The 26,939-nt window shown below is 39.8% G+C and overlaps 1 protein-coding gene across 7 annotated transcripts in view; it reads right to left on the reverse strand.

Annotated features, from left to right (window-relative positions):
* GRK3 (G protein-coupled receptor kinase 3) overlaps positions 1-26,939 on the reverse strand; it is a 154,768-nt gene that overhangs the window by 63,315 nt on the left and 64,514 nt on the right. For 4 of the 7 annotated variants that reach the window (XM_049867062.1, XM_049867065.1, XM_049867063.1 and 1 more), the window contains 3 exons: positions 7,512-7,613; positions 5,418-5,492; positions 483-544 (listed from right to left, as the gene is read on the reverse strand). In XM_049867062.1, coding sequence (XP_049723019.1) covers positions 483-544; positions 5,418-5,492; positions 7,512-7,613 — 239 coding nt within the window. The other 3 variants (XM_049867069.1, XM_049867066.1, XM_049867070.1) reach the window with 3 other exon arrangements.

A 26,939-nucleotide genomic window follows, 5' to 3' on the forward strand; every position in this document is an offset into this window, starting at 1 on the left:
CCTATACGGTCACTATGAGCTGGAATAGACTCGAAGGCACTTTTTTTTTTTTTATGACTATAAAATGACATTTGCCTAAGCCCTTAATTTCCATTACTACATAAAGAATCAAGTACAAGCTTGTTCTACTTTTGGAGATATGATTTCAAAATCCAAACAAATAGATCAGATAAATTATGGAGTCATATTTTCATTAGAAAAGATTTCCCAATAGATATTTTAATATGGAGGTTCTCTAGGCTATTTACATTTTAGACCATTTTAAAGCTAAAGAACTAAAGGTCACAGAGACATTAAGATATGCAAACCCTAAAGTTATAAAGTATTGAGGAAACAGTCCAACACAAAGCCTGGCACACAGTACATGGTCATTAAATATTTACTCAACAAACAAATTCACACAACTGAAGAATGACACTTACTAAGTAAAATGAGGTACATACATCTCCACAGTATAAGACTTGACTTATAAAGTTTCATACCTTTCCATAAATTTTTGAAAAATGTTGCCTCGAAGACTTTCACAGATTTCTTCTATATATGGCTAGAAAGGGGAGGGGGGAGAAATTCCACATCATATAAACAGGAACATACACAAGTGAAAACAACAAACCACTGAGAGGGTCTAACTAGATGAAGTAGCCAATTATACACTCCCAGGGCATCTTGTGCTTTTCCTTCCTGGCACTTGTCACAATTTTCATGAATGGATTGATCATCACAATTATCTGTTTAATGGTTTTTCTAACACTCGACCATATATTCCATAAAGGCAAGGGTGGGTCTGCCTTGTTTGCCACTGGATCCCTACAGTGTAGCACAGCTCCTAGCAAGGCATAAATGACCAAGGCCCACCACATGAGTGTGTGACCTGTGAAGTCCCACAGGGCCCACCCTTAGAAGATCCACTGCTTGGCTTAATGCTCTGCTGTTGCAGGTTTGAAATTCTTAATAATTTTTGAATGAGGGCCCCACTTTTTCATTTAATTCTGGGCCCTGCAAATTATATTGACCAATCTTGTAAATGACTAAAAGCACTTATAATCAGCATTAATGTTGAGCTTCAAAACCTAAAAGTTAATGGACCCATGGAGTAAATTTTTTTTTAATTACCCAACCCAGATCCCCAGTGCCGTCAAGTCAATTCCGACTCTTAGTGACCCTATAGGATAGAGTAGAACTGTCCCAATTAGGTATTTCATTTCCTGATTTTTTATTTCTGCGAATCCTAGAGCTAAAGGAACCACAGGGAGCATGCATGTGACCTCCTCATCATGCACATAAGGAGGTGGGGCATTGTGGGCGGTGCCCGCCAAAGGATTTGGGACAAGGTATGGGCTGAGCCAGGCTTAGAGCTAGGTCTCCTGGCTTACTCGTGCAAGCCTCATGGAGAACAACTGCAATCGCCTCAAATTTCACGTCGCTTTTTTTTTTTACTCATTACTGAATAAGCTGCATAAACTCTACTTTTCCATGTGATGCGTTTTAAATCCAGAATGTTAAAAAATATAAAATGCCAACATTTCACAGTGCAGCCTAAGGTCAATTAGATAGTTTTGGAAAATATCTTGATACTCTAAACTTGTTGAATGTTGAAAATTTAACTTTTTCTGTATCTTTACAGATCATCCTGAAAGTTTGCAAAAGGACAAGTCCAGCTCACGGAACAGTTCAAACCAAGTGACAAGAGTAGGAAGTTTGCAGAAAGCCACGGTCGCCAAACAGATGCTGTGAGGCAACCACAGCTCTTCGGAGAGACACACTTCCTGTAGCAGAAAGGACACGGGCCTGGTAGTCGGGAGACCTGGGGCTATGCTACCCTCTGCCGCTTTATAGGGCATCACTGTCCTGGACAAGGCACTGGGACTAGTCACTAGAACCATCTGGACTTTATTCCCTCGCCAATAAAATGTGAGGCTGAAAAATTTATCTGAAGTTCTTTCCAGCTCTGAAATTCTATGATCTCATAGCTACAAGGTTCCAACTACATGTAATATCTACCTTAGCCAATCCCTCTAGGTGCAGAAGACCAAGGGCCACAGGTCTCAAGAGGTTCAAAAAACCTCAGAAGAGAAGTGTTTAAGGATGTGAAAAGGCTACATTTCTATATCACATATTTTCTAATTACAAAGACTATTATTTTAATTATTTTTTTTCTATTTTATCAAACATCCTATGCATCCTGCTAATAAAATCAAAAGTTACTAGAAATTCTTATGATTACACATAACATTAAAAAAAAAAACAACTCATTGCCATCAAGTCAATAGCGACCCTAAAAAATAGAGTAGAACTGCCCCAAGGCTGTAATCTTTATGGAAGCAGCCTGCCACGTCTTTCTCCTGTGGAGTGGCTGCTGGGTTTGAACTGCTGACCTTTGGGTTGGCAGCCGAGCACTTTAACCAATGCGCCACCAGGGCTCCTTGCACATAATTTACATCAACCATATTACCACTTTTCGACAGACAGAGCCACAAAATATGTGGGTAAGCAATGCAAAAGCCATAGTTCAGTAGGGGGATCATGAGCACACTACTTAGGTTTTCTGCAGCCTCAGTTCCCTTAATCTGTAAAATGGGATAACTGTATCTACTCTGCAAGGCTGTCATGAGAATCTAATAAGATTAAGAATGTCCAGAGCCGAGTACAGTGCCTGGCACATTAAAAAAGGCACCCAAATGTGAGCCAGCTCCTCCCAGCCCCCACCACCAAATATGCCCATGAAATCACTTATTTCTAAAGTCAATTTTGCAATTCTCTTAAATAAGAAAATTAAAAAACAAAAACAAAAACGTTTTGCACTTATCTTTAGGGTATTTTTGTTTTACTACCTTCTTCTCTTTCAGAAGAAATTTCAGCTCAAAGAGCTTCAAGTGACTTTATGGTTAGCATAACTCTTCGTGCTAACTCAACATGAATACTGACTGAAGTGCTTTTAAAACTTAACAGAACTTTTATTTATACTTAATCCATACGTCCTGATGGTAGATGTTATGCTGAATTACACTAATACGCTCCTTACTTTAATCAACTTCATAATGACTATTCCCTTCACCTTTGAAATAAGAATACCACATATTCATTTTTTAATGAGCAAAACAAATCAGTGTTTGTTTTTAAAAGATACCCTGAAGAAATAATTCTTAAATTGTCCTTTGAAGGCAAGAAAAGGATCTCGGAGGTCTTTATATCTCAACCTGGAATCGTTTTTTGTTCTATTTTTAATGTCATTTGTGCTACAGAAAAAGTTAAAATCAGAGTTGTGAAATTCATGGGTTACGAGATATAGTTTAACAATCTTACATGTAACTGGCTATTAGGTTATCTATGCACCAGGTCAAAGTCAACTGAAATTCTAACACTAAAATATGTTGTTGTTGAGTGCCGTCAAGTTTCAACTCACGGCAACCCCATGTGACAGAGTTGGACTGTCCCATAGGGTTTCCTAGGCTGTAGTCTTTGTGAAAAGGAGCTCTGTGGCAAAATAGTTAAGCACCCAGCTGCTAACTGAAAGGTTGGTGGTTCGAACCCACCAGTGGGTCTGTGGGAGAAAGACCTGGCCATCCGCTCCTATAAAGATTACAGCCTAGAAAACCCAGTGGGGCAGTTCCACTCTTTCACATGGGGCCACTATGAGTCAGAATCGACTCAATGGCACCTAACAACAACAACAATCTTTACGGAAACAGAACATCAGATCTTTCTCCCGTGGAGCCACTGGGTGGGTTTGAACAACCAATCTTTTCATTAGCAGCCCAGTGCTTAACCGTTGCACCGCCACAAAACAACAACAAGCAGATATTCACGTTGCACTTTTTGAATGAAAAGTATTTGATAATAACTCACATTTATGGGGCATAAACTCATGTGTACCTTTTTGCTGGATCCTGACAACCCCTGTGACTAAGGGCCCATAGCATCCCCATTTCACAGAGATGAAACTGAGGTAAGGAGAGGTGCGAGAGCTTGCCCAAGGTCAGCCAACTAGGAAGTGGCAGCCCTGGGATTTAAACCTAGGTCACTGCATTTCAGAGTCCAAGCTTATTGACCACCTAGACTATAGAGACAGGTCTTACATTTTAAAGAAAGTCCCTCTCGTTGTTTTGGCATAAGGTAACACTCAAGTTATTACTATGTTCATATGCTCTAAAAACTAAATCAGTATTTGCTCTATACCAAAAAAAACAAAAAACAAAAAAATCCACTGCCATCAATTCCAAATCATAGTGACCCCATAGCGTTTCCAAAGCTATAAATCGCTACACAAGCAGGGTGCCACATCTTTCTTCCACAGAGCCACTGGTGGTTTCGAACCGCCGACCTTTTGGTTAGCAGTAGAGCACTTAAACCACTGTGCTATCAGGGCTCTTTATTTGCTCTCTAGAATAATAAAATTCATTTTGCATAAATAAATAAATACTATCATAAGAGGATAAAGCAAAAATCAACTTAGCTCACTGTAAACAAATCAAATGACTGAATAATCCAAGGAAAGGATAGATTAATTATTTTCACTTACAAAAACCATGACATTACTTAATGGTAATCTTTCACGTTTTTCATGAAAGGTACATTATTAACCAGCTGGGAATTCAGACTGCGTCCTTGCAAGCCACTGCCATCGCTATAGAAAACACACAGATGGAAATGACTTTGGGGAGCAGGAGAAACGATTAATACTAAAGAACATTAAAAACATAAGGCCTATCAATTGTGAATTTTTTAGTTTTTCAAGTCTTGTTAATTTATATCTATACAACTGTGCTGTGTTTGAAGTACAAACAGTCAGGCTAAAATCCAAGTCCTCAGCCAGGACTCCAGGTGTTCAAACATTCACTCTTCATTCTTGAAAATGAATCTTATTTTGGCCAAAGAATGATCACTGCAAGTATCACTACACCTGGCATTAGAAAACTAAAAAAACAAATAAATAAAATGCCAGTTTAAGTAGGAAGATAACTAACTAAATGCCTAAAAGGCCTTACTGAGCAAAAGGCTGCTCTCCCGGGAAACATGGGTGAACAGTACAAGTCACCTTCACGGCAAACAGCCTGTTATTTCTTCTAAGTCTTGTAGAGTCCTTGCTCATCACAGGTACCCAGGATGTCGAAGTACATCACCTGCAGATGGAAAAATCTTTCTTCCTCTACTTCTTATCTTGATGAGTTTACAGAAAATAATACTCTAGAAAGCTCTTGTGATCTTTTCCAGGTAAACCTTTACTATGGATATTCTTCCTATGTGTGAATTTCAATCAGAAGACAAGCAATAGGCAAGTCCAATTGTTCCAGAAAAATCTCTGGAATATAGTCCTATAAACCAATTCCTCGATCACATTCACATATCCAAAAAGAGGCTCCCTAAACTCAACCATTAGGCAAATTACATATATTTCTTTGGAAATAACTTTATCTTACCTGAAAAAGAGTTGGTGGCACTTGCTTCTTGACTAGGTGAGTTTGTACATGTTCTACAGCTTGCTTTGAGAATGGCTTTTAAGAATCAAAAACAGTATTTTTTTCACAAAAAAATGACAATAAGACTTAACAGACCTTTGTATGTTGTCCAGTATCTCAACAGATAATTTAACACAATTCTAAACAGTATTTATGGTAATTATAGTAACATGAATTCTTGAAAAATCTGTCAGATAGTCACAGGCAATCCAAACAAAACTTACAGACTTCCCGAGTTCTGAGATAACAGTCTCAGGAGGATGATGCGCAAGGGTATAGTCGGTTGCCACATTTAATCCCACAAGATTACTAAAATGAAGCGTAAAAAAATCTCGTTGTGTGCCATCGAGTCGATTTTCGATTCACAGTGACCGCATATGACAGAGTAGAACTGCCCCATAGGATCTTCGAGATGGTAATCTTTACGGAAGCAGATCACCAGGTCCTTCTGCTGCGGAGTTGCTGGGTAGGTTCAAACTGCCAACCTTCTGGTTACTAGCCAAGCAACTAACTGTTGCGCCACCAGGGCTACTTGTAAAAAATGTTACTTTCACCTTGTTAAGTACATACGTCCCTCAATTAGCTAATAACAGGGCTCTAAAAATGTAAAATTTCTACTATATAAGAGAAAATAAATGTAAGAAAATATACCTAAAAATGAAAGGCCAGGACTGCAAAGCCAAGCCAGAGTGGTAAAGGGTCTGTCTAGGTTAGGCAGTCTTGCTATAACCAGCGCAGAGGTGAACTGGTTCTAAAAGAAAAATGTAGCTTCCACTGACAAGAATTACAAACTGTATCCTTCCAAAAAAAATTTTCGGACTGTGCTTTCTTTAATAATGTACAAGAAGAAGAAAGGCTGAAAAACCATACCATATCGCAAAAAAACCCTTTAAATTATTGAGCTGTGTGAAAATTAAGTTTATGGAAGCTTTCCCATCAAGTATCTGGCACCCTCCAAGGGTTTAGCCAGTCCCCAGGAAGGCAGCAAGGCACAAAGCACCAATGATTTGCTCTAGCTCAGAAATTCTTTCTACAACAAGTAAGGCGGGACCAAAGAATAACAAAACAATATACGCTATTAGACGTTTCTGTTGGCTACTGTTATTCAAATGCCAGTAAGAATTGTAAACAACACGATTGTGTTACTATTGTGAACATGGGCTAGAGTGTTGTTCACATGCAACAATAAATAGTTTCTTCCAGTCTTGGAACTCGTAGTTTACAGAGCACTAAAGTATATCATTATTATGGCCACATTATTATGGCCAGTGGTATCCTATAGATCTTTCTGTGATCTGTGATTCTGTATCTGGGCTGTCCAATACAGGAGTCACTAGCCACATGTGGTTACCGAGAACTTGAAATGTGAGTCACAAGGAACTGAGGAACTAAAATTTTAATTCCATTTAATTTTTTAAAATTAAACTTTAAATAGCCACATGTAATGGACAGTGCAGGTCAGGAAATTTGGCTACTCCTTTGGAATATGGTCAAAGTAGAGATACCATATGGTAAATTTTCATCACTAAATGTCTACTCACTCCTGATGGAATAATTTTGTAGGAACCCAGTTTATCTTAATGATTAAATGTTTATCTGATTTACAAAGAAAAAATTGTATCAAGTATCCTAGTTAACTATTAATGAATGAAACTAACACAATAATTATAATCCTTATCAGTTCAAAGAAGCCACTTAAGATTTACCCTGAGCAATATTTGATTAGTCTCATTATTTAAGTACAGGTAAATGAGGGGGAAAAAGCTCAATTTCCTTTACGAATAGTCTTCAATTGGTGCAAATCAGCTATTTTATCTCTAAGTTTTTGCAATGAAAGTGTAGGCTTTTGGAAGCATACTAAGAGTATATGGAGCAACAGGTGCTATGTTCGTGTTATCGAGAAACAAATGACAAAACAGAAGAAACGGGTTCCATTCCGGAGGACTATTTTTTATATTTTTACATACCCGCCTTCTATTTCATTTTCATTCTGGAAATATTTAACACCATCTCACTGACTGGTACTAAAGTAAGAGAATAGAAAGAAATACTTACATGCGAACAAGAGAGGAGTTCCTTCATGATATAGGTGTCATAAATTTGTCGACTTCTACAAAGACGATCTTCCTCGTGGTCAAGCTTTTCATATTCTTTTATCTGTATTTTTTAAAGTTATCGAGGTTAGGTCAGTCTACTACTGAACTCACTTTATTAGAAGCCCAGGCAGAAAACCACTTCCACGTGAGATAAAGCAAATTATGGAACCGGCTATTCCACAGGAAACAACTACTTTTAACGCTGAAATAATGAAGTTGGAATCATTTAAATTCAAGTAGAAACATACAAATGGATTTTTTCCTAGGATGCACCTCATTGCTTAAATGCAGAAACACAGTATTAGGAAACAAATACCACCATGGTTAGAATTATCTTACAATATACGAAACATGAACCATTCATTCTTTGCCAGTTCTCTTCTCCAAAGCACACATAATTTAAATTTGGCTTTAATTCAGTTCTAAGAGTTATGATGGAGGTTGTCTTCACTCAGCTACAGTTCCACAAGACTAACAGGAGGAGAGAAAAAATATTTTTGGGATTCCTGCAGAGAGTTTTTTTTTTTTTTTTAGTCTACTAAAGCAAATAAATATTTCTGAAAGGGAATTAATCCATAAATAAGGGTGCTGATTTTTCAAGTTGGAACTTGATCTGCTCTATAAAAATATTAACAGAATGGTTACTTGAAATGGTCTATTTTGCTATACTTAGGGGAGGTAACCTGACTACTGTTAAGACAGGCCAAACAACTACAACGTGCTTTAGATGCCTTTGCCTTATGTGGAAATGATCACAGTTGCTTTATTACCTGATAACAGAAAGTCCTGGGTCAGAGAATTGCTTCCATTTATTTACAGAAATACCTTTAATCCAAAGGGCAAGGAGGGAATAAAAACACATATTAAATATGAGCTAACAGAGCTAATAGGAGGGGTCCTTGGGTGGTGCAAACAGTTAAGTACTCAACTTCTACCTAAAAGGCTGGCAGTTCAAACCCACCCAGAGGTATCTTGGAAGAAAGGCCTGGCAATTTGCTTCCGAAAGGTCACGGCCTTGAAAACCCTATGGAGCACAGTTCTACTCTACACTTGTGGGGTCATCAAGGCTTGGAATTGACTCAATGACTCACGGGCAACAACAGAGCTAACAGGAAGACCAGCAAAAAAAAAAAAAAAAAAAATCTTCAATAAAATGGCTGAATAAAATGTATCACTGATTTTTGGAAAAAATATTTCCAAACAAACCAAAACCAAACCAGTTGCCATCCAGTGGATTCTAACTCAAGGCAACCGTATGTGTTTCAGACTCCGGCTTTCAACGGTTGGTTTTTCAGATCTCCAGGCCTCTGAGATGCCTCTAGGTGGACTTGAACCAACAACTCCTTGGTTAGCAGCCAAGCACATTAACCACTTGTACCACCCAGGAACTCCATGTTTCCAACAGATAGCTACTTATTATATTGACTTTGATAAAACCTGAGTGCTCTTTATCTTGGTATGATAAAAAACCCAAAAGTATGATAAAAGATGGGGCTAACTACTCCCATAAAGGACAGAGTATAAACTGAATGGAAACAAAAATGACCTTTTTGCCTTTGTAGTCCGGGTAGAACAGTTTTGAAATAAAAATCAGCAAATCACATAAGAATTCCTGATAGAGGTAAGAGCACGTGGGAACAGGGGAAACGGGGTGTGTGCCATTGGAATGCTAGCTAGTTCACACACTAAGAGAGAAATTATTGGAATCATCTCAGGTGTCCCAGAAGAACATCAGTGTTTCACTGTGGGGGCTGAAATTCACACTTCTGTTACTGCCAGGGCTTAGAATGGATTTTTCTTGAACAGGCAACAAACCCTGACATAAAGGCGGGCTGACCGGTATTGACTGGGTAGGCTGATACCCAATCCAAGAAGAAAAGACCACCTTAATGAAGAATCTGTCTAGCAGTGTTCGCTTAACCAAAGGACCTGTGCTTCACCATCTTAAAGAGTTCAAACACCATATCAAATGCAAATAATGAAAACTGCAAAGGAACAGAAGCAAGACACCAAAATCCAAAGTAGAGTCAGAAAAATAAACAAAGGGTTTGGGGCTTGGTTGATTCATCTGTTAGGTTTTTTTTAGGCAGGTCAAAGGTGATTGCCAGAAGACTGGGATAAAACAAGGAGACGGTTACCAAACCAAAGGTAAAGGATTCTTCCTTGACGTATGAACTTCACACAAAAATTAGCCCTCATGGACTCACTGCTCTCGAAAACAAATGTGACGAGATGCAAGTCTGTGTGCCAGGGAGTCCCTAACAATCATAGCAGACAAAGCAAACTGACACTGGTGAAGCAAATGCTCACTCTATGAGAGTTTCCATGAGCTGTCAGCACACTACGATACAAAAAATTCTAGTTTCTTGGGCAAATAATACGCTGAATCACAACATTGGCTTTGCTAAGAGCCCTGAGGCTTATTAACTCCAAAACTTGGCCAATAGAAAAAGTATCTGTGGCTGTGATTCAGAATTCATTTTCCATTACCAGCAACCATTAACCAGATCTAAAAGGGATGTCCTTATCACTGTATGTTGTTACGTGCCATTGAGTCGATTCCTACTCATAGAGACCCCATGTGACAGAGTCAAACTGCCCCATAGGGTTTTCCAGACTGTAATATTTACAGGAGTAGACTGCCAGGTCTTTTCTCCCATGGAGCTGTTGGTGGTTTGAGTCCCCAGCCTTTTGGTTAGCAGCCAAGCACTTTAACCACTGCACCCATGGGGCTCCTTTATCACAGTAAACACATAACAAATGTCGCATTTGACTCTGGCAGTTAGGCTGCCAGGTAGCTTTGAGCAGGCAGAGGTCTGAGTTCAAGGTGAAAAGCATTCCCTACAGCAGGATGGAAACATTTTCATCAATAATAAAAGTGACCATGTAGTCCCCTTCTGCTTTGGTGGTTCCAACACTGGGAGCTGAACATGTCACCTAAATAATCAGAGCTCTAAAGACCAAGCAGTCTTGGTCCACATCTGTCATGGTCTCCGCTTCCTTGTCTCCTATCTGTTCCAGTATTGCTCCAGTAAGATGATCTGAAAAAGTCACTAAAGGCTTCCACTTTGTCTGACCCAACAGTCTCTTTTTTGTCCTTAGCTTCACTGACTTTTCAGGAGCACTGAACTCAGTTGTTCACTCCTGCCCTCTTTAAAACCTTCCTCTCTGGACCTCTGTGATCTGCTTCGCTGGGGCTTGCCACACTTGCTCCTCTCTTTCTCAGTATTGATTGGTAGTTCTTCCTCCTCTGCTTGACTTCAAAATACTCAAGTGCCTCAGAGTATGATGGTGGGACATCCCTGTTTCACTAGCTACATGTTCCTTAGGTAAAGCTATACAGTCCCATGGTTTTAAATAACAAGTATATATATTGTCCCATGGCTTTAGATAACAAGTATATTCCAATGACTAAATCTAGGTTTCTAGAACTTACTTCTCCCTTGGAGCTCCAGAGCCTAAATGTCCAACTGCCTATTTTAAAAATGTATCTCAAATTTAACATGTCTAAATAAAACTCTTGAATCCCACCTCCTCTCTACCACAGCAAAACATACTCTTCCTCCAGTCTTCTTTATCACAAAAATGGATAAAATCCATCCCCCAGTTGCATTAAGTCACAAAATGAATAATCATCATTGATTCTACCCTCTCGCTCATACCCCGCCATTAAAACCGCCTACCATCAAGTTCATCAGTAAATCACATTGGCTTTCCCTTCAAAATACATCACAAAATGAGGCTCTGCATCTGGTAATAGACTAATTCCCAGCAGAACGACCCTCCTGAGATAACAACTATAAATTCTGAGCAATAGGTAAAATACAACTGCATAAAGGCATTAAGAAGTGACCAAAAGTACAGAGATATTGGGGAAGAAACATCAATCAGCAGCTGAAAAGTGAAAGAGCATATCCCTGAAAAGAAAGATTCACAGTGAGGGAGATTCAAATTTCTGTGTATAAACTTTGCTAAAATCTCTGATGGACGCTTTAATGACACATGAGCATGGAAAACCCCAGGCAGCCCAACTAAGACTAAAAGAACTGAGCAAGATCCAGCAGCTACCCACTGCAGAGAAGAGAGAGCTTGGAATTTAAGTACAGCCAGGTTAACCGTATGCTCAAACAAACAAACAAAACAATATGTCAATCACGATGTCTGGTACAATAAGAAATTATTCTACATATTAATAACAGGAAAATGTGATCCACACTCAAGGAAAAGGCCATCAATAAAGACTAACCCAAGATGATCCAGAAGTTACAATTATCAAAGATTTTAAGCAGCTATTTTTTATTATAACTATACTCAAGGATATAACAGAAAATATGCATGTAATGAAAAAAAGACAGGGAATGTTAGCAGAAAAAAAGAGTAATTATAAAAGAACCAAACGGAAATATTAGAAGAGAAAAACATTATATCTGAATTAAATAATTCAATAGATGTATCTAATAGCAAAATCAAGATAACAAAGGAAAGAGTAGATGAATTTGAGGATAGAGCCACAAAACTTGTCTAATTTGAAGAAAAGAAGAAAAACAGATTGAGAGGAAAAAATAAACAGAGCATCACGGGTATGTATGACAATAACCAAAGGTCAAAAATACATATAATTGGAGTTTCGGAATGAGAGGAAAAGATTGAGGTAGGAAAAAAATATATATTTTAAGAACTAATGGCCTCAAATCCCTGATGGAGCAGGAGAATAGTGGGATGCAGACCTCAACTTCTCATAAAAAACCCAGACTTAATGGTCTGACTGAGGCTAGAAAGACCCCAGAGGTCATGGTCCCCAGATCCTCTGTTAGCCCAAGACAAGAGCCATTCCCACTCTTCAGACAGGGATTGGAGTTGACTATAAGACAGAAAATGATACTGGTGAGGAGTGGCTCAAGTAGACACATGAGACTATGTCGGCAGCTCCTGCCTGGAGGGGAGATGAGAAGGCAGAAGGGGACAGGAGCTGGCTGAATGAATACGGGGAATACAGGGTGGAGAGGAGGAGTGTGCTGTCTCATCACGGGGAGAGCAGCTAGGAGCACATGGCAAAGTGTGTTTAAGTTTTTGTATGAGAGACTGACTTGATTTGTAAACTTTCACTTAAAGCACAATAAAAAAAAAAAATGAATGGCCTCAGATTTCCCAGATTTGTTGAAAGACATAAATTTACAGATTCTAGGAACTCAGCACACTCCACATAAGATAAATCTCTCTCTATTCCAATTAAAAGGCATAGATCATCAAAATGAGGAGAAAGAACAAGTAACTTTTGTATCTGTCTAAAAGAAACACACTTTACACATAAAAACATGGGTTGAAAGGAGATGAATAGGAAAATATATATCAATTAAAACAGTAAGCGTAAGAAGGGTGAAGTGGCTATATTAAGATCCAGTAAAGTCAATTTCAAGACAAAAGTATATTACTAGAGATACAGAGGGACATTTCACACGGAAAAAACATCTAAGTCATAGATGTGTGTGTGCCTAATAACAGGGCTCTTCAAACTACATGGGAAAAAAAATTGACAGCATAAAAAGGAGAAATAAACAATTCTAAAGTCATATTGGAAATTTTAACACCCTTCTTTTAGCAATTGATTGAACAAGTAAACATAAAATCAATAAAGATGTAGAAGATCTATCACATCAACCATCCTGAGCGAATTGATATTTATTTATAGAACACTGCATCTAACACTCTCTTGGTTTAAACTTTCCATGGGCTTTAGAAGAACATGGAAATTTGTTATTCTGGCCCCCAAAATCTGCCTTTCTTTCCAACCTAATCTTATCTCACCCCACACACACCTGTCATCCACTACAACTATCTTCTTTCAGTTCTTCAAATGCACTGATTTCTCTCCCACATTAGGGACTCTGTCCTAGATGATCTCCTCCCCATCCCGCTCCCATCTTCAAAAGACTAGCTCTGAGGCAGAGATAAGATGGCAGAATAGACAGATGCTTCTGTCGAGCCCTCTTTACAACAAAGACCAGAAAAAACAAGTGAAACGAGTATATTTGTGACAAGCTGGGAGCCCTGAGCATTAAAGTCAAGCTTAGACAACTAACTGAGGGGGAGGGGAAGGAAGGGGCCCTTCAGAAGCAGAGAGGAGTTACCCGGCCTGAATTGCAGGGAGCCCTCAGGCACCATTCCCGGAGCGGCTGCGGCGGCAGCGGGCTGGCCCTAGCGTTCGGCCCCAGTTTCCTCAGGGAGAAGCAGGCAGCCACACAGCCCACTCACACCTCCGGAACCTGAGCAGAAGGGCGCTCTTGGCAAAAGCTAAGTACTTGCCTATATTTTACCGCCCCCCGCCCCCCGCCCTCACCCCCAAGCCGGCTTCAGCAGCTGAATCCCTAGACCTGAGGTAGACCCTGGTGAGCACCTAGAGCCGTCCTCCCGGCTTTGAGGAAGGAAAAAAATTGCAACTGGGGTAAAGGATAATTTGCTAGCTCCATTAACTGGGGGAGCTCAGGACAGAAGCGGCTCCTGTCCAGGCATAAACCATCCATGGACCTTGAGCACTTTTCCCTTCTGCATGGACCTGTGTGGGCCTATTTTGGGAGAATAGGCCCTCGTTGGCAATCTCCAACCATTTCAGCTGTGCGGTGGAGAGGTGGGTGTTGGACGTTTGACATTTCTTTGCCTATTAAACAAGGTCCTCACCTACCCACATCAGGGACCTAAGGACTGGTAGCTCCACTCAGGTCACCCAGCCACCCGCGACAGGGGTCCAAAGATAACTGGTATCTCCCAGTCTTTACGACAAAAACTTTGGGTGCCCATGGTCCCTCTGCAGAACCCACCCACCAGCACGCTCTAGGGAAGAGACCCGTTTTCCTCAGAGACACATGGGGGTTGGTTCTCAGCCCCCTGCCTTGTTCAGAGCGTGACCCCCCACTGCAATCAGATACCGGTATATATGCCAATCACCCCTGCCCCTCTAAGACTGTAGGACAGAGCCTGTACCACACACTTGATATCAGCTACCTAGAAACCTGAGCTGAATTCATACAAGAAAACTGAACGGACTCCTAGACTGATATACCTGATAACAGCTCTAACCACCTGGGGACAGGACACCAGAGCTCCAAAGGTGAAAATAATCAGGCTAGCTCACTCAAGCAACCCATAGGGGTATACCAAAACAAAACAAAGCAAGCACCTACGACACAGTAAGCATGCATAAACTAATACCATAACTTACAGATGGCTCAGAGACAACAGTCAATATCAAGTCACATAAAGAAACAGACCATGATCACCTCAACAGCCTCTCAAAACAAAGAATCCAGGGATCTTCTAGATGAAAGTACATTCCTGGAATTACCAGAGGCAGAATACAAAAGTTTAATATACAGAACCCTTCAAGACATCAGGAAGGAAATGAGGCAATACGCAGAACAAGCCAAGAAACACACAGATAAAGCAACTGAAGAAATTAGAAAGATTATTCAGGAACATAATGAAAAGTTTAATAAGCTGGAAAAATCCATAGACAGATAGCAATCAGAAATTCGGAAGATTAACAATAAAATTACAGAATTAGATAACTCGATAGAAAGTTATAGGAGCAGAATTGAACAAGTAGAAGCTAGAATTTCTGAACTTGAATATAAATCACCTGACACTAATATATTTGAAGAAAAATCAGATAAAAGAATTAAAAAAAAAAGAAGAAACCTTAAGAATCATGTGGGACTCTATCAAGAGAAATAACCTACGAGTGATTGGAGTACCAGAACAGGGAGGGATAACAGAAAATACAGAGAAAATTGTTGAGGATTTGTTGGCAGAAAACTTCCCTGATATTGTGAAAGATGAGAAGATATCTATCCAAGATGCTCATCGAACTCCACATAAGGTAGATCTTAAAAGAAAGTCACCAAGACATACTATAATCAAGCTTGCCAAAACCAAAGATAAAGAGAGAATTATAAGAGCAGCGAGGAATAAAAGAAAAGTCACCTACAAGGAGGGCCAATAAGAATCAGCTCAGACTACTCGGCAGAAACCATGCAGGCAAGAAGGAAAAAAATTGCCTGCCAAGAATCATATATCCAGCAAAACTGTCTCTTAAATATGAAGGTGAAATTAAGACATTTCCAGATAAACACAAGTTGAGGGAATTCATAAAAACCAAACCAAAACTACAAGAAATACTAAACGGAGTTCTTTGGCTAGAAAATCAATAATATCAGGTCTCAATCCAAGACTAGAACACTGGGCAGAGCAACCAGAAGTAAACCCAGACAGGGAGATCCAAAAAAACAAAACAAGATTAAAAAAAAAAAAAAAGCCCAACACAGGGTAACTGCGCTGTTATATAAAAGAAGACACCATTAAAATAATAAAGAGGGACTAAGAAATGTAATCATGCACCTTCCATATGGAGAGGAAGATACGACGATACAAAGAAATAAAAGTTAGTTCTAAATTTAGAAAAATAGGGGTAAATAATAAGGTAACCACAAAGGAGACAAACTATCCTACTCATCAAAATAAAATAAAAGGGAAAAATACAGACTCAGCAAAAACAAAATCAACAACAACAAATATGAGGAAAGGACAATATATAAAGAAAATCTACTCAGCACATAAAATCAAGTGGGAAAAAGAAACTGTCAACACACAAAAAAAGACATCAAAATGATAGCACTAAATTCATGCCTATCCATAATTACCCTGAATGTAAAAGGACTAAATGAGTCAATAAAGAGACAGAGAGTGGCAGAATGGATTAAAAAATAAGATCTGTCTATATGCTGCCTACAAGAGACAAACCTTAGACTTAGAGACACAAACTAAAACTCAAAGGATGGAAAAAAATATACCAAGCAAACAACAATCAAAAAAGAGCAGGAGTGGCAATATTAATTTCTGACAAAATAGACTTTAAAGTTAAATCCATCAGAAAGGATAAGGAAGGAGACTACATAATGATTAAAGGAACAATACACCAAGAAGATATAACCATATTAAATATTTATGCACCCAATGACAGGGTTGTAGTACACATAAAACAAACTCTATCAGCATTGAAAAGTGAGATAGACAGCTCCACAATAATAGCAGGAGACTTCAACACACCGCTTTCGGTGAAGGACAGGACATCCAAAAAGAAGCTCAATAAGGACACGGAAATCTAAATGCCACAATCCATATTAGGTCATAAAGCAAGCCTTAGCAGAATCCAAAACATTGAAATACCATAAAGCATTTTCTCTGACCATAAGGCCATAAGAGTGGAAATCAATAACGGGAAAAGAAATCAAACGCTTGGAAACTGAACAACACCCTGCTCAAAAAAGACTGGATTATAGAAGACATTAAGGATGGACTAAAGAAATTGAGAGAATCCAATGAGAATGAAAACACGTCCTATCAAAACCTTTGGGACACAGCAAAAGCGGTGCTCAGAGGCCAATTTATATCAATAAATGCACACATCCAAAAAGAAGAAAGGGCCAAAAACAAAGAACTATCCCTACAACTTGAACAAATAGAAAGAGAGCAACAAAAGAAACCCACAGGCACCAGAAGAAAACAAATAATAAAAATTAGAGCTGAACTAAATGAAATAGTAAAGAGAAAAACAATTGAAAGAATTAACAAGACCAAAAGCTGGTTTTTTGAAAAACTCAACAAAATTGATAAACCATTGGCCAAACTGACAAAAGAAAAACAGGAGAGGAAGCAAATAACCCAAATAAGAAATGAGATGGGCAATATTACAACAGACCCAACTGAAATTAAAAGAATCATATCAGATTACTATGAAAAGCTATGCTCAAACAAATTTGAAAACCTAGAAGAAATGGATGAATTCCTAGAAACACATTACCCACCTAAACTAACACAAACAGAGGTAGAACAACTAACAAAAGAACGGATTGGAAAAAAAAAAAAGGTAATCAAAAAACTCCCAACAAAAAAAAGCCCTGGTCCCGACGGCTTCACTGCAGAGTTCTAACAAACTTTCAGAGAAGAGTTAACACCACTACTACTAAAGGTATTTCAGAGCATAGAAAAGGATAGAATACTCCCAAACTCATTCTATGAAGCCACCATATCCCTGATACCAAAACCAGGTAAAGACACCACAAGAAAAGAAAATTATAGACCTATATACCTCATGAATGTAGATGCAAAAATCCTCAACAAAATTCTAGCCAATATCATTCAACAACATATCAAAAAAATAATTCACCATGAGCAAGTGGGATTCATACCAGGTATGTACGGATGGTTCAACATTAGAAAAACAATTAATGTAACCCACCACATAAATAAAAGACAAGAATCACATGATTTTATCAATTGATGCAAAAAAGGCATTTGACAAAGTTCAACACTCATTCATGATAAAAGCTCTCAGCAAAATAGAAATAGAAGGAAAATTTCTCAACATAATAAAGGGCATTTATACAAAGCCAACAGCCAACATCGCCCTAAATGGGGAGAGCCTGAAAACATTCCCATTGAGATCGGGAACCAGACAAGGATGCCCTTTATCACCACTCTTATTCAACATTGTGCTGGAAGTCCTAGCCAGAGCAATTAAGCTAGATAAAGAAATAAAGGGCATTCAGATTGGCAAGGAAGAAGTCAAAGTATCTCTATTCGCAGATGACATGATCTTATACACAGAAAACCCTAAGGAACCCTCAAGAAAACCACTGAAATAGAAGAGTTCAGCAGAGTATCAGGATACAAGATAAACACACAAAACTCAGTTGGATTTCTCTACACCATCAAAAAGAACATCGAAGAGGAAATCACCAAACTGATGCCATTTACAGTAGCCCCCAAGAAGATAAAATACTTAGGAAGAAATCTTACCAGAGATATAAAAGACTTATACAAAGAAAACTACAGTACACTTCTGCACGAAACCAAAAGAGACTTACATAAGTGGAAGAACATACCTTGCTCGTGGATAGGAAGACTTAATATTATAAAAATGTCTATTCTACCAAAAGCGATCTATACATTTAATACAATTCCGATCCAAATCCCAACGACATTCTTTAACGAGATGGAGAAACAAATCATCAATTTCATATGGAAGGGAAAGAGGCCCCAGATAAATAAGGCATTACTGAAAAAGAAGAACAAAGTGGGAGGCCTTTATTATACCGCCACAGTAGTCAAAAAGAGCCTGGTACTGGTACGACAACAGATACATGGACCAATGGAACAGAATTGAGAATCCAGACATAAACCCATCCACATGTGAGCAGTTGATATTTGACAAAGGCCCCCAAACAGTTGAATGGGGAAAAGACAGACTTTTTAACAAATGGCGCTGGCATAACTGGATATCCATCTGCAAAAAAATGAAACAAGACTCATACCTCACTCCATGCACAAAAACTAACTCAAAATGAATCAAAGACCTAAATATAAAATCTAAAATTATAAAGATCATGGAAGAAAAAATAGGGACATTAGGAGCCCTAACACATGGCATAAACAGTATACAAAACATTATAAAGAATGTAGAAGAAAAACTAGATAACTGGGAAAAAAAAAAAAAAAAACTGGGAGCTCCTAAAAATCAAACACCTATGCTCATCCAAAGACTTCACCAAAAGAGTAAAAAGACTACCTATAGACTGGGAAAAAGTTTTTAGCTATGACATTTCTGATCAGCGCCTGATCTCTAAAATCTACATGATACTGTAAAAACTCAACTGCAAAAAGACAAATAACCCAATTAAAAAATGGGCAAAAGATAAGAATAGACACTTCACTAAAGAAGACATTCAGGTAGCTAACAGATATATAAGGAAATGTTCACGATCCTTAGCCATTAGAGAAATGCAGATTAAAACTACAATGAAATTTCATCTCACTCCAACAAGGCTGGCATTAATCCAAAAAACACAAAATAATAAATGTTGGAGAGGCTGTGGAGAGACTGGAACACTTACACTCTGCTGGTGGGAATGTCAGATGGTACAACCACTTTGGAAATCGATTTGGCACTTCCTTAAAAAGCTAGAAATAGAACTACCATATGATCCAGCAATCCCACTCCTTGGAATATATCCTAGAGAAATAAGAGCCTTTACACAAACAGTTATATGCATGCCCATGTTTATTGCAGCACTGTTTACAATAGCAAAAAGATGGAAGCAACCAAGGTGCCCATCAATGGATGAATGGATAAATAAATTATGGTATATTCACACAATGGAGTACTACTCATTGATAAAGAACAGTGAAACATTTCATAACTTGGTGGAACCTGGAACGCATTATGCTGAGTGAAATTAGTCAGATGCAAAAGGACAAATATTGTATAAGACCACTATTATAAGAACTTGAGAAATAGTTTAAACTGAGAAGAAAACATTCTTTCCTGGTTATGGGGGGGGGGGGGTGGGAGAGGGGCATTCACTAATTAGATAGTAGATAAGAACTACTTTAGGTGAAGGGAAAGACAGCACACAATACAGGGGAGGTCAGCACAAGTGGACTAAACCAAGAGCAAAGACGTTTCCTGAATAAACTGAATGCTTCGAAGGCCAGCATAGTAGGGGCAGGGGTCTGGGGACCATGGTTTCAGGGGACATCTAAGTCAACTGGCATAATAAAATCTATTAAGAAAACATTCTGTATCCCACTTTGAAGAGTGGCGTCTGGGGTCTTAAACGCTAGCAAGCAGTCATCTAAGATGCATCAATTGGTCTCAACCCACCTGGAGCAAAGGAGAATGAAGAACACCAAGGACACAAGGCATTTACGAGCCCAAGAGGCAGAAAGGGCCACATGAACCAGCGACTATATCATCCTGAGGCCAGAAGAACTAGATGGTGCCTGGCTACAACCAATGACTGCCCTGACAGGGAACACAACAGAGAACCCCTGAGGGAGCAGGAGAGCAGTGGGATGCAGACCCCAAATTCTCATAAGACCAGACTTAATGGTCTGACTGAGACTAGAGGGATCCCGGTGGTCACGGCCCCCAGACCTGTTGGCCCAGGACAGGAACCATTCCCGAAGCCAACTCTTCAGACATGGATTGGACTGGACAATGGGTTGGAGAGGGATGCTGGTGAGGAGTGAGCTTCCTGGATCAGGTGGACGCTTGAGACTATGTTGGCATCTCCTGCCTGGAGGGGAGATGAGACGGTGGAGGGGGTTAGAAGCTGGTGATATGGACACAAAAAGAGAGAGTGGAGGGAGAGAGCTGGCTGTCTCATTGGGGGGAACAAGGTGTATATGGGTTTTTGTGTGAGAAACTAAGTACAATAAAAATCATTAAAAAAAAAAAAAAGACTAGCTTTCTTGTCAGTCAAGTCTCACCTTAAATGCTACCTCCTCAGAGAGTCAGTCTTTGACCTATCAGTCTAAACTGGCCACATCATATCACCCTGCTTTGAGTCACTGCATAGTAGTTATCACTTCCTGATACATTTCCTGTTTATTTATTCCTTGTTTACTGCTTGTTTCTCTCAACCAGAATATAAGTTCGAAGATAACTAGGACCTTCTCTATCTTGTTTATTTGAACAATGCCTGACACAATGTATCTGTCAATGTCAGTGTCAACTCCTAGCGACCCCATGTGACAGAGTAGAACTGCCCCATGGAGTTTTCTTGGCTGTAATCTTTATAGAGGCATATCACCAGGCCTTTCTCCCGTGGAGCTGCTGGGTGGGTTCCAACTGCCAACCTTTCGGATAGCAGCCCAATGTTTAACCATTGCATTACCAGAGCTCCTTATACAACATTTAAAAAAAAAATCTGTTACTGTTGAGTTGATTCCGACTCATACCAACCCTACAGGATAGAGTAGAACTGCCTGATAGGGTTTCCAAGGAGCGGCTGGTGTATTTGAAATGCTGACTTTTGGTTAGCAGCCGTAGTTCTTAACCACTGCGCCACCAGAGCTCCAACATTGGTGTTTATTTAAATAATTATTGAATGATCTTACATTTATTTTCTCTGTTCCATCATTTATTGTTAAACCTACCTATACTATATGTAATTTTTTAGCTGACTCAAAATCTTTTTGGAACAATTAAGCATGTATTAGGCAGTAACAACATGCCAGGCACTGCTCCGAATGCATTGCATATACTGGATTTTTGTGCAAATAATGCACGTGCTAAACTTTTTTTTTTTGCCAGCCACGCTCTTCCCCCCCCCGCCAAGGTATTTCTGTAAGCACACTTTGCTCATTGTTTTACATGTTGCTGTTAAAAAATCAGCGGAGCATGCTTACAGAAATACCTTGAGGAGGGAGGATACAGTTGGAAAAATTTAACAGGCCTGTTATTTGCATAAAAATATGGCACACGCAACAACCTGATGAGACAGTAGCGTTATTATTTCATTCTCAGCTGAGGGAAGTCAAGTGAAGAGAAGCTAAACTGGTCGCCCAAGTTTACACAAACGGTAAAGTGGTGGCGTCTGCATCCAGACCAAGGCAGTTTGGAACCTGTGTGGAAATGAGTTCCTTTAAGTGGTCTCTGCCTTGGCTCTTTAAAGCACTCAGCTGCTAACTGAAAGCCTGGTGGTTCGAACCCACCAGCCACTCCATAGATGATGTGGCAGTCTGCTTCCGTAAGATTTACTGCCTTGGAAACCCCATGGGGCAAGTCTACTCTGTCCTATAGGGTCTCTCTGAGTCAGAATTGACTAGATAGCAATTTTTTTGTTGTTGTTGTTAGTTTTCGTAAGTTCTTTGGAAAAACAGCTTGAGAAATCTTCCCTCTAAGCCCTGAGGAGTTACCTATGCCTTAAGAGTTTTTCTACCCCAGAGGGTTTGTTACTTTTGTCCAGGTTGATTGACGTTTCCCAGATAAACTACAAACAACTTGTGCTTTGACACTTTTTGTCTGGCCCTGGGTTAACCTGCCATGACTGGTCTATTTTATGCACCTTGCAAGGATTGTTCAATATACTTACGCATATGAAGCAAGTATAGCCTACTATGCAAATGAAGTATCTGTAGCCTACGAGAAGGACTGGTCAGTCTGTGGCCTTGTTGGGAGGGCCAGGCCCTGAAAGTGACCAGAAGTTTGCTTATATTTGCAGCCAACCCCACAGAGGTTGACAGACAGAAAGAAGGCAGATGCAGCAGAAAAAAAGGCAAGAAAAGAGAAGAGGCAAGGAACCTCCTAAAGGAGCTGTAACACCAGTCAAGGGCTGTAACACTGAAGACAGCAAGGGGCCCAGAAGGGGCCCTATGGCAGAGCCAGCAGTCACAGGCCTGGAAGGGGCTCTGTGACAGAGCCAGCAGTGACAAGCCCAGAGGGAGACCTGCGGCAGAGTCAGTGCTGACAGTATAAACCTGCTGCTAGGAATGCAGCTAAAAGAACTGGACAAAATTGCTACACTGGCTATGAGCTGGGTCAGTTAGCAGTAGAGAGGCTGACAGCTGGGAGGCCGCAGGCAGAGAGGCTTGTCCTGAGTGAGCTGACAGGAGGCCTGTTGTCAGGGGGCCGAGAGAAGGCCTGTCTTCAGGGGACTGAAAGGAGGCCTGTCCTGAGGGGGTTGAGAGGAGGTCTGCAAGGCTGAGAGGGGGTAGGCACTGGCAGACAGAAGAGCCTGCTTGCTCACATGGCTGAGAGGAGCTGTCCTGGGGAGGAGAGGGATGTGCTGTCCACTTCAGGGAGGCCTTCCAGACTTTGCCTACATGCTTCCTGACCCTGAGTTGTCCCTTGTTACTTCCTTAATAAACTTCTTAACTGTAAGTGTGATCTGTAAGTTCTGTGCGGCCACTGCAACGAATTATCAAACCCAGCAGAGAAGCAGAGAGGGATAGCTGGTGTCAGAGCTGGTAAAAAGGATGGAGAGTGGAGGTATGTCTGACCTCCACCTCACAGCAATCAGCCTTGGGCTGATCTCGATGTGTATTATTTCCCCCTGAAGTTAGACAGGTTCTCACGCTACTACTGGTGACAGAACTCTTCACCACTATTCCGCCAAGTTGTGATCTTTTCAGTCCCCTCATACGCATGCAAAAGTTAGATAGTGAAAAAGATAAAGAATTGATGCATTTGAACTGTGGTGCTGGCAAAGCATATTGAATATACCATCGACTGCAGGAATAACAATCGGTCTTCGAAAAAATACAACCAGAATGCTCCTTAGAAGTGAGGATGGCGAGCTTACTTTGGACATATCGGGAAAGACTAATCGCTAAAAAAAAGGACATTCTGGTTGGTAAAGCAGAGTGTCAGTGAAAACAAGGGAAATCCTCAAGGAGACGGATTGACACAATAGCCATGACAATGGACTCAAACATAGCAACAATCATGAAGATGGCACAGGACCGGACGACATTTTGTTCTGTTATACATGAGATCGCCATGAGTTGGAGTCGACTCAATGGCAACTAACAACAATGAACCACCATGTTACAGCCAAAAACCAAACCCACTGCCGTCGAGTAGATTCCGACTCATAGCGACCCTGTAGGTCAGAGTAGAACTGCCCCATAGAGTTTCCAAGGAGCGCCTGGTGGATTCGAACTGCCAACCTTTTGGTTAGCAGAGGTAGCACTTAACCACTAGGCCACCAGGGTTTCCTATGTTACACAGCCTCCCACATATCTAAACAGTACATTATAGTTTAGAAAGCAATTTTTCAGCCAAACCATTAGCCAGTGATATAAGTAGGAGATGATTACTAACTTCATCTTATAGATGAGGTAACTGAAGCTCAGATATTGTCTCCATATTGTTGAGTCTTTGTTCACACGCGTAAGCTCAGGGTCTGACACAGGTACTAGATGCTTCAGCATTGCTGAATGATGCGCTCCACACCCCACAGCAAGTGAGAGGCACAGCTGCACCTAGATCCTTGCTAGGCCTCTGTCTATAAGCCAACAACGGTCTAGACAAAAATACCAGTTACACCCACATATGCAACAAGCATATGCTAAGTGGTGCATGAGCACTGCAGACAACAAACAGTGAAGGGACAGAGGTATAAGCAATCATGGAAGACTGGGGTAGCTGTACAGACAGGCTTGTTAGAGGATGCAGAAAATCAGATAGGCTTTAAAAGACGATAGGCCTTCAACTAGCTGAGAAGGAGAAGCAGCATTCTAGGCTGCGGAAAGGACAAAAGTAAAGTAACAAGAAGAATGGGTTCGGTGGGTTGGGAGAATGGTGGATGTTCCATGTAAGAAGGCAGTGGAAGGAGGTGAGGAAGTAGTGAAAGAAGACAAGGAAAAGCTAAGTAATAACTGATGTAGTGATATTTGAATGCCAAGAGGTAAACTGCTAAAAGCTGGGGTACCCAGGAGATTAAAAACATAATATACAAAATGTATGTTTCAATCATGTTAACCATGTTACATGGATCAGAGTAATAAAATGATAACCAAAAATTAAAGAAGAATCCACCATACTCACAAAACAAGGTACCAGAGAAAAATTACTGGTAACCTCCATATCTAAAGACCTTAATGGTTTAGAGAATTTTAAATCCATTAATACAAGCAGTGAAGTCATAAGGAAGGGCCTGCCACAGTGAAAAGAGGCTGTCTTTAATTTTACATGTATTAAGTTTGGGGTAAAAGTTGGTGATTCATCAAGAAATATCCAGTGGGCAGAACGGGATTTAGGATGGAAGATGAGAAGAGGAGTAAGAACTGCAGATGCATATGTGAGAGTCATCAGTGTTAAGATAATCACTGAAGCCCCAATGGTGTTTGAAATCTTCAGTAAGAGAATACACAGCAAGCACCAGCTGCTAAGGAGCTTTGGAGGATGCTCCAAAGGGAGAACCTACTGAGCCAGATCCATCACGTGCCAAGCCAGGGGAGAGGGGAGAAGGACCAGGGAGCAAGCCAGCAAAGAGAAACACCAATGCTTGAAGTCCAAATGGAAATGCATCAGGCAGTGTTCTCCACTATCTTTGCAATAAGTGCTTAAGAAATAACCCCAAGAGAATGTTAATCCTTTGTAGATTGTCCATCTGCTTCCATCTAGATTAATTCTCTTCTTAAGGAGATTTTTCTGTATTTGACAAGGCGACTTAGTACATGCTGAAACTGGAGAGTAGACGGTTTTAGGAACACAAGAAAAAAAAAAATTTTTTTTTTTTTTTTTTTTTTTGACAGAACAAGCTGAGGTACCCATCCAGATAAATGCTTGATCATGAATCAGACTGAAATAATAATGTTGCTTCATACTGAGTAAAATCCTTTTGGACTTAGCTTTTTTTAAAGAAAAACAAAAAAAGTTGCCATCGAGTTGACTGCAACTCATGGTGGCCCCATGAGTGTCAGAGTACAACTGTGCTCCGTAGGGTTTTATACATAGGGAGTTCTTCATTCCTTCCTGCACTTCCATCTGGGATCATTCTCCTTCTTACAGAAGCAGACTACCGCATCTTTCTCCTGAGGAGCAGCTGGTAGGTTCGAATCACTGACCACTGGGCGACCAGGGCTCTTTAATGCAGGCCCACTACTGACAAATTCACTTAGTTTTTGCTTGTCTAGAAATATCCTTATTTCACCTTCACTTTGGAAGGGAATTTTTGTTAAGAAGTGTAGGTTGGCAATTTTTTTTCTTTCAGTACTTGAAAGATGGCCATTCCATTGTCTTTTTTTTTTTTTTTAAATCACTTCTCTTAAGTTCCTGCAGTCAGTCATATTGTTGTTCCTTTAAAAATAATAAGACTCCCCACCCTGCACAATCTCCTGTCACTTTTAAGATTTTCTCTTTGTCATAGGTTTTTCATACTCTTACACTGATGTGCCCCAGATGTTTCGTTGGTATTTACTCTTAGAGTTTTCTAAGCTTTTTGAATGTGTAAGCTGACAACTTTCATCATTTTGTAAAGCTCTTAAGTTCTTAGCATTATCTCTCCAAATATTGCTTCTGCCCCATTCTCTCTCTTCTTCAATTCTACATATGTTAGACCTTTTAAGCATGTCCCACATGTCTCTAATGCTCTTATTTGTTTTTTTTCCTCTGTGCTTCAGTTTATCTACTGACCTTTCTTCTAGTTTATTAACTTTGTCTTGTATTATGTCCAATCTGCTATTGGACCTAACCACTAAGTTCTAAATTTCACATTTGTTATTTATCAGCTCTAGAATGTCCATTTGATTCTTCATAACAAATATAAGATATGCTGAAATTCTCTATATCTCCATCTATTCTGCCCATCTTTTTCTCTATTCTCTTGAAAATATTAATAGTTAAAGTACCTGTCACCTAATTCCGACATCTGGTTCATCTGTGAGTCTGCTTCTCTTGCCTTTGAGTAATATAATCTGCCTCTTAGCATGTCTAGTAATTTTTTACTGTATGCTGAACACTGTGGTCTTTATTTGTCACTACGTTCCACCTGCACAAAAGAGAAGACTCTGCTTGAACTGTTAGGCAAGCAGAGAAGAGGACTCA

This window comes from Elephas maximus, chromosome 22 (genome assembly GCF_024166365.1).
Source record: "Elephas maximus indicus isolate mEleMax1 chromosome 22, mEleMax1 primary haplotype, whole genome shotgun sequence".
NCBI classification, from domain to species: Eukaryota; Metazoa; Chordata; class Mammalia; order Proboscidea; family Elephantidae; genus Elephas; species Elephas maximus.